The sequence below is a fragment of the Mesocricetus auratus genome, unplaced genomic scaffold, assembly GCF_017639785.1.
Source record: "Mesocricetus auratus isolate SY011 unplaced genomic scaffold, BCM_Maur_2.0 Super-Scaffold_100676, whole genome shotgun sequence".
Classification (NCBI taxonomy): Eukaryota; Metazoa; Chordata; class Mammalia; order Rodentia; family Cricetidae; genus Mesocricetus; species Mesocricetus auratus.
The window spans coordinates 104,402,768-104,414,630 of NW_024429266.1; the positions used below are offsets into that span (position 1 = coordinate 104,402,768).

At 45.5% G+C, this 11,863-nt stretch overlaps 1 protein-coding gene across 2 annotated transcripts in view; it reads left to right on the top strand.

Moving 5' to 3' along the window:
- Positions 1-11,571, top strand: part of LOC101832228 (disks large homolog 5-like) — a 25,225-nt gene extending 13,654 nt beyond the window's left edge. The window contains exons 1-7 of one of the 2 annotated variants that reach the window (XM_040738042.1): positions 1,495-1,856; positions 4,925-5,087; positions 5,804-5,935; positions 6,591-6,774; positions 9,868-9,983; positions 10,906-11,002; positions 11,165-11,571. In XM_040738042.1, coding sequence (XP_040593976.1) covers positions 1,724-1,856; positions 4,925-5,087; positions 5,804-5,935; positions 6,591-6,774; positions 9,868-9,983; positions 10,906-10,993 — 816 coding nt within the window. In that variant the 5' untranslated portion in view covers positions 1,495-1,723 and the 3' untranslated portion in view covers positions 10,994-11,002; positions 11,165-11,571. Of the gene's footprint in view, positions 1-1,494; positions 1,857-4,924; positions 5,088-5,803; positions 5,936-6,590; positions 6,775-9,867; positions 9,984-10,905; positions 11,003-11,164 lie in introns of those variants that run through there. The other variant, XM_040738043.1, reaches the window with a different exon arrangement.
- The last annotated feature ends 292 nt before the right edge of the window (positions 11,572-11,863 follow it).

Consider the following 11,863-nt stretch of genomic DNA (forward strand, 5'->3'; position numbering starts at 1 on the left):
TTAGGCATATATCCAAATGAGGCAAATTCATACAACAAGGGCATCTGCTCCACTATGTTCATAGCAGCATTATTTGTAATAGCCAGAACCTGAAAGCAACCTAGATGCCCCTCAGCTGAAGAGTGGATAGAGAAAATGTGGTACATTTACATAATGGAGTATTACTCAGCAGAAAAAAAATGGAATCTTGAAATTCGCAGGTAAATGGATAGCACTGGAAGAAACCATCCTGAGTGAGGTAACCCAGTCACAAAAAGACAAACATGGTATGTACTCACTCATATATGGATTTTAGACATGGATCAGGATAGTGCCAGTCTGGGAAACAGGAAAGAACCTAAAATATATGCATATATGCATAGTACCCAAAAGAATAGGATTGAGACAAGATCCTCTGAATGGATGGGGAACACGGCGAGGGGCGGGGGGGGGGGTGGGAGTGGGAGCTGGGAAGAAGAGAGGGGGAGAAGAGGAAGAGAGAGTAGGTCATGGGGGAACAGGAAGTTGAGTGGGTGGGGGTAGAATAGGGGATAGAGGGAATCATAGGTTAGAAGACAGATCAGGCACAAGAGTGACCTCTAGTGATCTAAAGGGATAACACCAATTGGCAAGCTAAGTAATAGTAGAGAGACCACCTCGAATGCCCATTCCTGATAATGAACTTGATGTCTATAACTATCCGGGAGCCTTCATCCAGTGATTTATGGAAGCAGAGGCAAACACACAATTAAGCACTGAACTGAACCCAAGGAACCCAGTGACAGAGAGAGAGGAGTGATGAGCAAATTGGCAAAGAATGGGCTGGCAAAACCAGCAGAGACAGCTGATCTGAACAGGGGAGAGCTCTTGGACCTCAGATGGACAGCGGGGAGGCCAGCATGGGACTGATCTGGATCCCCCAAATGTGAGTGTCAGTGAGAAGGCCTGGGCAACCTATGGGGCCCTGAGCAGTGGATCAGTGTTTATCCCTAGAATACTAACAGACATCGTGTGTCCATAACACAAAGAGGGATGCTCTCTCAGCCTGGACTCTTAGGGGAGTACCTGGACCCTACCCGGAGTGAAATGACAGACTCTAGATATCCCCTATGTGGAAGGAATTGGCAATAGGGTGGGAGGCTGGGGGGGAGGGGAGTGCGGGAGGAGGGGAGGGAGAGGGAACTGGGATTGACATGTAAAACAAGCTATTTAAAATTAAAATAAAAAATGATAAAAGAAAAAAAAACATTCCCAATGGTCATTTTCCCTTAACCATAAACTCCCACAGGTACTTTCACTGCAGATGACTCTACACTCCTCCTTCACATCATGCTGTGCTAATCCGTAGTACGTTTTATTTCTCATGTTATTGGTTATGGATATTAAGTACAGGAAGATCCAATTCTTGGCAGTGTTTAAGTGAGCCTTCAACTCCCATGGATGAAATAGTGAAAGTATCTAATGAAGCACAGAGACATCTCTAACTTTGGAAGAGAAAGTGCTGAATGGCTTCCCCTGTGTCACAAGAGAGACTCCAGGAAAGGAAACATTAGCTTCTGGTCCGTTCAGGAAGAACTAAGTAGCAAGGAGGCAGAGGCTGTGCACCATGACATTGGCAGTATCTTCTCTGGACATTCTATTGTATCCTGGAGAGCTCTTGGAATCCTGTGATATCACCAGTGTTGTAGCAACACCAACTGACCTCAGCACATTTCTTCAGTGCCTACAAGATTGACGTAGAGACATGTTGTCAAGAGTGAGAAGACTACTTGGGAGAGCAAGTGAACAGTCTGGAGAGACCAGAGTGAAGGAGAAGGAAGAACGCACTAGGTCTCATTGGAAAACATGGAGAAATAAATGGTCCTGGGGAAGAAGCAGTGAGTTCAGGGAAGGGGCTGGGAATCTCTCTGGCTAGGGTGGCTTGAGCCTTCCAAGGCTAGGGCTCAGGAACTGGGAGCTTCTGGGAGGCAATAGGCCTATACTGCTTCTTTGGGTTCCTAGAGAGCAGACCCAGATCAAGGATTCATGATGGTTAGCTTGGCAGAGTCAGGAATTGACCAGGCTATAGCAGCCTTGTTGGGGACACTCTGGTTTTCCTCTGAGTGGGGAAGGAGGAACAGAAGAATTAGTGAGATTTCAGTACCAGCCCTGAACTCCCCCCACCAAGGTCCTTTATGGTATGTGCCATTAACAGATGGGAAAGGACAGTGCCCTGGACCAGCCTGATGTTCTCATACTTTACATCACAGGCAACAGAAAGGCAGGATCCACCACATCCTGGTGTCTTCCAGTGACCCCTAAGATTTCCAAGTTCCTAGCTGTTGATGGCACACAGATCTCCAGTTCAGCCTGAGAGCTGTGAGAGCCAGTGGGCCTGGGCAGACAGTGTTCCCATCCTGACAGCTATGGGTGTCCTTCCTGACTGTCAGTGAGGATGGCTTTTGTGAATCTGGTGACTATGTTCTCACCCTGCAATGGTTTCCCAATTAACATTAGAGTCTGAAGCATTGATCAAGTGACTCTGGCATGTGTACACCACCTGAGTGACTGTGACAGTAGCAGTTTTTCCAGGTTTGTCAAGCAATTGGCTGAGGGTTCTGAAGTCAAGGTACATCCTCTGCAGATGTGAATAAGCCTGACTAGTCTGTCCACTCATGCAGTGAAACAGGAAACCAGCTGAATTCGGATTCCTCCAACTCCTTATAGAGACATGGGAGAACTGACATCCATGGAGGGGAAGACTCAAGTCCAGTCTTTTAGAACTTCCTTGGGCAAAGTCTCATCTGTTGGACACTTCCTGAGAATACTTCAGTGCATCAGGCTTAACTGAGAAGAATCAGTGTGTAGAGTAGGCTCTGTCCCTTTTCTACTATAATTGGGTATTACTAAGATACCTAATCTTGTCTAGCATGGCTTGTGACTCTGATATAACATCTGAAAGCACATAGTTTGCTCCATAGCACTCCTTTGTTCTGGGATCCACCAAGAACATTTGTGAAGCCACAGCTCAGATTTCTGGAGAATTTGCTATCCAGGCTGGCCAGGACTGTCAGTACATTCAGAAGTGTGTCGTGGGGCTCTGTGAACACTCTATGGCAAAGGAGACCCAATTATCTCCCCTCTTGTGCCCTTTGCCTGACCTTGTCATAATCTGCTGAATATTGTTCTTTAGGCTGGATATGTCACCTTTCCTAAGGGCATGTGCATTGTCACATGTGGCTTCAGATCAAGGAATTTGACTTTTGTGTAGCACCACAGTAGTGACACACTACGTACTCTCCCCATGATTGTGACACATTTGATTTTCTGAAAATGCTTTTATAATATCTGTCTGCCCTCTCCCTAGATATTAATTTTTCCTCTGCAGGAATGAATGCTACCTCTTCTTGGGAGTATTTGCTCCTGAGTCTGAGGGTTCACTGAGCGAGCCCCAGTCCTTGGCATTTCCACTCTGACATGCCACTAGTTGATCACACATTTGTTAACATCATGATGGCTGCATGTGTTCTGCTGATGATTTGGGGTAATCTTCATCGTTAACTATGTTACATTTTCTTCATTCTTACAGGACACCCACAATCTCCTACCACACCCACATATAGTAACAGACTTGTGGATTCTCCACAATGTGATTGTTCGCATCAGTGGACTGACATTTCCTCCACATCATCTGACCAAATTCCCCAGCAATGTTTATTTCTCATACTATTGATTAGAGGTCCTAGAAGGGTTGAGTCATTTCCTGGGACATGTTGGGAATTCACTTTCCAACTTCCCATATATGAAGTAGTGAACATATTCTAATGAAGCAGAGCAAGCTTCTCTGTGTGAGGAGGTGGTACTTAAGGACTTTCCTTGTGTTTCTGGGAAGGGTCCTTGGAAGGGCAACATGGTTTTTGCTGAAATGCAGAAGAGCAAGGTTAGTAGGTAAGTGAGGGTTGCTGGAGGTGATTCTAATTGTCCTTTGACTAGACATTCTATTGTGTTATGGAGAGCCCTCTGTGATGGCATCAGTGCTATGGAAACATCAAATGCTTGTGGATTATCTATTCAGTTCCCCTACATGTGTTGGCAAGATTGAGCAGGCTGCTTTGGACAGAGAATGGAGAATATGGAGACAGAAGAAAGAGGCACAAGGAATCTGGCCTTCAGTCTCAGTGTAAATATGGAGAAATAAGTGGTTCTGGGGAAGCCACACTCAGAAGAGGTTGGGGAGTTTCCTGAGGGAGGTGAACTAGAGCTTGGCCTTCTGGTAGTGGAGCTTAGCAGCTAGGAGCTTCTGGGAAGTAAGGACCTATTATTCTGCATCCCTGGGTTTCTGAAGTGCAGACCCAGAGTCAGAAGTTTCTGATGGCTAAGTTTAGGAGCTGTGGATTGTGCAGGCTGGATTTGCTGTTCTGGGAGCTCCTTTATTTAATTCTGACTGACAAATAGGGGCAGGAGGAACAGACTGACTAATTAGGTGACACTCTCTTGGTTTGGAATTCACAGTGGATTCCTTCTGATTCCATGGGAATCTGAGGCCAGTAGGAGGGGCGGGAAACTACTGTGGCCATGCACAAAGGCCTCAGGGATTCAGGTGCTTTGGTCGTGCACACATGTGATCAGGACTTGGTTCTACTAAGCTCTAGGGACAACAGGACTTACCTGCATCACATCAGATGTGAGCTAACACTGTCCTCCAAATCTACACAGCTGGGCTAGCTTATGACTTTAAGGACCAGTGGGGCTGCAATTGGGAGTGGTGCACATGATTATTCACAGTGTTTGAGGACAGATACAGAGCTCAGGGGCCCCACTTTGAGGATCACAGCCATGCTGTTTGGAAGCATCACCATTCCTAGCATTTTTGTCTTCCTCTGGATCCATCTTGCAACTCAGAGTGGACAGTCCTGGCCCTAGGCCATTGAATAATACACGTTCATTTGTCTTTTTTCACCCGCAGGGACTACCGGAGAGGCATCATCCCAACTCTCCACCTTCACTGAACAGGAACAGCAGATGAAAGAGCTGGAGAATCTCACCACTCAGTTACATCATATGACATGTGCGAGAAATGAACTACGTGGAATCCTGGCCAATTATGGCACCAAGGATTTGAACAACAGGTACTCACCGTGTCCAGTTCTCTGCTGAGCATCCTGACACCATAGTATCAATTTCAGATTTCTTGAGGAACAGGAGGTTGAAATTCCAGGCTGTCCTTGTGTGTAACTTGATTTTCCTGAGTGCATTCGAGATGCAGAATTGGAGCTGTGTTAGGAGTGAGATGGGGACACAGGCGGTTGTGCTTCTTCCAAATGAAAAGCAGAGCCTGTGGCTGGAATCACAGTTGGGGGATAGGGACAGCAGTGTCTGAGCTCTCAGCATGCATTCCAAGAGCCCTTGATAGGTGTTGCCTTTTGGGAGACGCCAGGTGCTGTGAGTCTGTGGTGTCTTTGTAATTGACAAGGGTATGATTTTGTGCTCAAAGCTCCTTGTAGCAACTGGAGGTGCCTGGTGGCTTTCATCCATCTCAGTGTCACTTGAAGGCCTGGAACTCATCACTGCTTCTCTTTGATATTCTTCCTTATACTCTGTGACAATGTCCAATGTCACCTACTTGCATTTCTTGGTCACCCTGATTGCATGTGGTGTGTGTGTTAGGACTCTTTTGGACTAGCAACAGGACAGCAAGCTTAATAAGCACCAGGAATTCCAATCATATAAGTGCCAGGCTGTGGCATCCATTGGGTGGGATAATCTATGACATAGCTTTATTCAGATGATCAATGCCACCTTGGCTCATGGAGTTCTTTTGTCTTGGGGCCATGCCCTACCACAGGATAAATTTTGAGCTTGAGATGCTCAATATGGAGCATAACCAGGTGATGTCTGACCTTCAGAAATTGCCCATAGAGATCAGTGATGCCTTGGACAAATGCATGGGTCTGATTGAGGAGACCGAATCCTTCAGGTAAGTGCCTGATTTAGCTTGGGAGGGACTGTTTATTCACTTCTTTGAAGTGAACCGATGTGAGGGCTCTGGTTATAACCTGACTGCCTGTTAGCTAGCAGTCAGCCTTGTGGCCTTTGGACTTGTGCCTCTTGTACTCAGTTTTCCCAAGTGTAGAAAAACACAGAGGTCCCCTCACGTTTGTCCCACCAGCTCCAGGAGCCCTTAGATAGACAAATGGTGTGCACCAGGAAGGGGATGTCTGGCAGCTCAACGATTTTGTTGCTTGACAGGGACTTCTCCGAGCTGGTTCCCACGAGACCCCTGGATATAATTTATTCCATTTGGGACTTCTGCCCTCCTTATAGTGTTTGCTTCTAGCTGCAGGTGCTTTCCCAATACCATGAAGAGTTAAGCATAGGTGGGGTCTGCACCCTGTTTCAGAAGCCAGGGTTTTCAGAAGTAGTTTGAGTCTTTATGAAATTTGATTAGTCTCTGAATTATGAAATTATTATCTGGATTTGCCCTGCCTCTGAGTGATGCTGGCTTGGCTTCTGAGAGTTTCATTCCTGGGCTGTCTGGGTACGTGGGACTTTTCAGGACTGGTAGTATTTGGAGCTAGAGATTTCATATGGTTGCTTGGTGGAACTCATCATTTTTTTTGTTTGTGATTCAGTTACTGCCATGGCCAGGTCCTGAGAGAATGGATTCAGCTGAAGAAAAATGTACATGTGACAAGACTGAAGAACAGATTGCTGTGGAAGGAGCAGATAGAACTGCAAGAGTCCTGTGAGGAGGTGAAGAGGCTCTTTAAGGAGATCCATAAGAAGATCTGTGACCCCTGTGCTGAGCAGCATCAGGTAGGCTGAACTTCAGGGGAGGGCTGCCCACCTGTCAAGTATAAACCCAGAGACACCCATGTAACCATCTACCCATCCATCCAGACTCCCACAAACATACCATCTCATTCATCATTTATGTGATTATTCACAAGTTTCTCTGGAGAGTTATCCTCTGTTAAGAAACTGGATGATTGGCAGAGAGCTCTCAAGCATGAGAGCCCAGTGCCAATGCTAAGAGTGTGATTCTATATGTCAAATTTCTGGGTGCCATGTGGTCCTTTTTTCCGGCATCTCATTGTGTTCTCTTCCCATTTTTGTTTTTTTTTTCGAGACAGGGTTTTTCTGTAGCTTTGAAGACTGTCCTGGAACTCACTCTGTAGACTAGGCTGGCTTGGAACTCATAGAGATCCCTGTTTCTGCCTACCAAGTGCTGGGATTAAAGACCTGTGCTCCACCACCCAGAATGTTCTCTTTCTTTTGCCAACCTTGTGCTTCACACTGACAGAAGGTTGACTGACACCTTGTCAGCCCTTTTCTGTGACCTTGGTGGCCATTTCTCCCATTCTGGAGCTTCCAGTCTGGAGCTGACTGGATGACCATAGATGTGGGAGGACTTTGACAACTGCTCACTCACCATAAAGTCTTCTTCCCTTTTTTCTGCTCACTTCTGATTTCTGTGGTCTGTGTGTGACCAGTGCAGCCATGTGTAAAAGAGTACAATGGTGGGTATGTCTGCAGGCCACATAATGAAATCCGGTGATGTCCTGTCTTCTTCACTCCTGTATTCCCCTAAGCTCAGGTCTTTCAGAGAATCTGAAAATTTCTGTCTTGTCTTTCTGGATGCCCAACACTCTTTGGGTCTCCTGTCCTCCTAGGTGTATCTTCTGTGTTGTTTCCTCAGAAAGAGAGGAAGGATGTAGTAGGTTCTCTGTCATTTATTTATTTTTATTGTTTGATATTAATGCATTTTTAATAAATAACAAAAGTCATCAAACAATACAGATATTTTAAAAATGAAAAGTAGACTTCTTTCCTTTCACTTCACAGAGGGAACACCACAACAAATGCCTGGCTTTTCTCTTTGCCTCACAACATGAAATCCACGGTGCATCTCCTTGCTGACTTTGTGTTGCTGATTATGTCTTGTGCATGGCTGTGCCTTTGGACAGATTCCTTCTCATAGTTTTGCATAGTACTGCATTCCAAAAAAGCACTGTAGCTGACATCACCGAGCTCCTTCTGAATGACATTAGGGATGAATTCATATTATCTGCAGTGTAACCAATTGAAACCTTCCTGAGTGTTGACCATGGGTAACTTTCCTTCCCTTGAGCTGCCAAGGCCTTCTGTGGTGGTTTAGTGAAGAGACTATGATGGGCTAACCTGGAACCTGTGAGATCAGTGAGTGCCAGGAGGGATAAAGTTCACAGAAGGAAAAGTAAGTGCAGCCAGGGTAGCAGAGCCTGCCTGAGGCTAAGAGCCTTGTAGGAAGCAGAGAGAACCCACTACTCCCCTGCAGCAGTCCTCTCCCTGGACATTCTAGGTTCAATAGTGTGTGTGTGCTGTGATGTGCATTTCTGTGCATCTGTGCGTGTATGTATGTGTGAACCCCTCTGGGGGTGTGTGTGAGTGTGAAAGCTGGCTATTGCCTGCGCAGTATTGATCTTTTGTGTATGTGTATGTGACCACATGTGGGGGAGTTTGGTGGGGGAGGTGTGTGTGCCCATGTTTCCTGGATATGTGTGTGTGTGTGTATTTGTAAAATCCTGTGTGTATTTCTGGACATTTGTATGTTCACTTACTCTGGGAACAACTTTAATGATGATGGAGACCAATACACTGAGTAAGTACTGTGCCCACATACTTTGAATCAAACAAATATTGTATGCTGCTAGTCATCTATAGGCATGTCAATCTAGTTCCCCAGTACAAAGGAGAGAAAAACTGCTGTAACTCATGGTTTTCAGGTATTTTGTAGACAAAAATATTAATATCCAAGGAAATTCTTGGAGCAAACCAAAGTATGGTACATGAAATTTAGGAGGAGGCCAATGTGACAAATCCAGGATTTCATTCCTTAAGAGATTCTGACTTGCAATGTGCTCCCAGCTGCACCGCAGTACAGCAGGAGTCCCCCAGCCATGCTGTGGTGTGAGAATGGGGCTGTCTCAGTGCATCCTACTGATGCTCATGATGGTCTAAAACACTCACCATGTGCTGTGTCTGCAGCACTCTGTAGCTGCTTTTCTTCAAAGATGTTTACTCTGAGTTAAAATCAGCCTCATGGAGGGTTGGGAGAAATGAGGACCTCAGACGTTGCTGGTGGTATTAAATGGTACAATACAGTGAGAAGCCACATGAGAGTCTTCAGAAAGTTGAACTGAAATCCCCAGGTGGCTCAGTGATTCCAGAACATGAAGTAGGTGTCCACAGAGAAGCCAGGGGATATCATGGTTGTATCAGCATTCCTCAAAGTAGTCTTGAAGTAGAAACACTGCAGATGTCTATCATCGATGAGTGAAAAAGTAAAGTGTGGTTGAACCTTTCTATGGAATGTTGTTCAGCATTAATAGGTGCAGTCATTTGTCCTGACTTAGTCAGCCACTTGTTATTCAAACAACCTTTCAGGGAGGAATTGCTTCTTTTGGATCCTGATTGTGGAGATTTTCTAGTTTCCTGCACTTTGGGCCCAAAGTGAGGCAACCTGAGGTAAAGGGAGCTCCTTATGGAGGAAATTGTTCACTTTGGAAGCAGTGAACAATACCAGTGATCTGGTGACTACCACCCAGTGGTCCTACACTGCACAGCCTGGGGAACTTCCTAAATGTGGTTGGCTAACAGGACAGGACAACAGAGGTCCACCTGTCTGTGCATTAAATGTCCACAATAGCCACTTCAATGACTGAGCTGTCTCATGGCCACTGTGTTCTCATATCATCCAACTAAAGTTAATCTTCCAGTTGTATCCCTAGTGAGTGCTCCTTATATAAGCATTAACTGGAATCCTAAACATGTTACTGCATTACAACGTGCTTGTGTGTGTGCATACATTTCCTTATGAGTTTATGGGTGTGCAACCCTCCACTGAGAGCACAGTCTTATAATGAACAGGAGGAAGTCAACATGGATGAAAGACTGAAGAGCCTGCTGAAGCAGAAGGAGATGCTCACCCAGCAAAGGGACTTGGCAGAAAAGTTGCAGGATCAAGTCAACATCTCTGAGATGAGGTAGGAGCCAAGCTGGGAGGAACAGTTAAAACCATGTGTGCCCCGGTACCTGGATTCAGTCCTTTTGGGGATTCTTGCTATCTGGAAGGCTCTCAGCCACAGCCTGGGAAAGAACACCTCAGGGTATTGTGCTGGCCTAGTCAACAAGAACTTCACAAGGAAACTCTTAGAGTTTCTGGGGATTGTGTGCTCCTTATTCCCTTCTGAGCTGTCTGGTATTTTCTTAGCACATTTCCAGCTGTGTCTCCCCACAAATCTTCATATGTAGTCCTAAACCTCTCAGGGGGAGCATTAATTGTGGAGGACAGTATGTGCTCCTGTCACTTTACTTTACTTACTGAATATTACATTAGAGAGAAGTCCCTACCTTTGTGCAGATCTGCATGCAGCTCTCTCTTGCTGATTACAGGCTCTCTGCAGTGTGCACCTGTTTCCTGTGAAAACATTTTTCTGGTCATAAGAAGATTTAGTGGTTGAGGATTTGAACCCAGGCAGGTTTCTGTGCTGTAGGAACAATCAGACTCTAAACTGTAGTGTTGTGTAGGCTCCCCTAGAGGATCTACATTCAGTTTTCCAGGTTGCTCACATTCACCTGGTCATGCATGTCTGTCCTGAATTGTTTCAGACATGCTACAGTGTTATTTTTTTCAAAGTAGTCTATCTGGACAACTGGAGAAATGTGCTGTTCTTCTCGTGTCCAGCAGTGTACTTCTCAGTTCAACTTCCAGCAGTTTTTAAAAGCTGAGAAAAAAAATTCAGGCCCAGGTGCACTCTGACCCTTCTCCCTGGGGGAATTCAGGAAAAGCCCTCAGCTGAAAGAAAGGTCATGCTCTACTGTCCAGCTGGACAGAGCTGGTTCAGACTCAATAGCTGACAATGCAAGTCCCCACCAGGCCTGTCCCTAACTGCCTCCTTCCTCTAGTTCAGAAAATCTCCAATCCAAGCTGGAACATGTCACAGCCCAGGAAGACAGCCTCCGGCGGACAGAGCTGCTGCAGCAGGAGCACTAAGTGTCACAGGCAAGGGAGCCACTTTTGCCTCCTGACCCCTGCAACCATGGCATTCATGGCGGGTGGAGACTCTTGACTTTGTCTTCCTCTGTGTGAATGGCCCCTGGTTTTGTCTAGTCTATGCCCCAACCAGGATGCTTCTGGGACTGATTGCCTTTCCTTCTCACACAGCTCCAGAGAGAACTGAGAGGTCAAAGAAGCCACCAACAACTTAGACTCATGGCATTGTCCATCAAGGCCTCCTCCTCAGAAGACACCCTGCAAATCTCCAAGGAGACATGGCTATACTAACTTTGAAAAGATTTTTTACAATTAGCGACTGCAATCCAGCCATGTTTCCAAGGCCAGCCACAGCTATAGATCTGTGCTATAAAATATGTAGAAAGATTAAGTTAGTTTTTTAATTAAGCAATCTGTTCAGCTTAATTTTTTGTTGGGTTTTGCTTACTTGATGATTTTTCATTTTCTTTGTTATGCTTTGAGGCTTTGAATTCATTAGCTCTTTTGTTCTTGTTTTGCTATTTTGCTAAGGCTATTTACTGTTTATATTGTGCTCTGTTTAATCCTCTATTCAATAAAATGACCATTTTTAGTAATAAAAAAGAGACTGTCAATTCTTAACTCTTAAGACAAATTTCTTTGGTCAGGATTGCTCTAAGCCCTGATTTTGTGTAGCCTGTGGCCCGGCCAGGCTGCTCTGGGTCTGACTGCCTTTCCTTCCCTGATAGCATCTCTTGAGGGAAAACTGAGGAGACAAAGAAGCAACAGACATCTTCATCACGCAGAGTTCTCCACCCTAGGATCAAGGCCTCCTCCTCAGAAGACACCCCTTGTAGCTGTGAATTCATCAATGTGTCAAATACCAAGTCA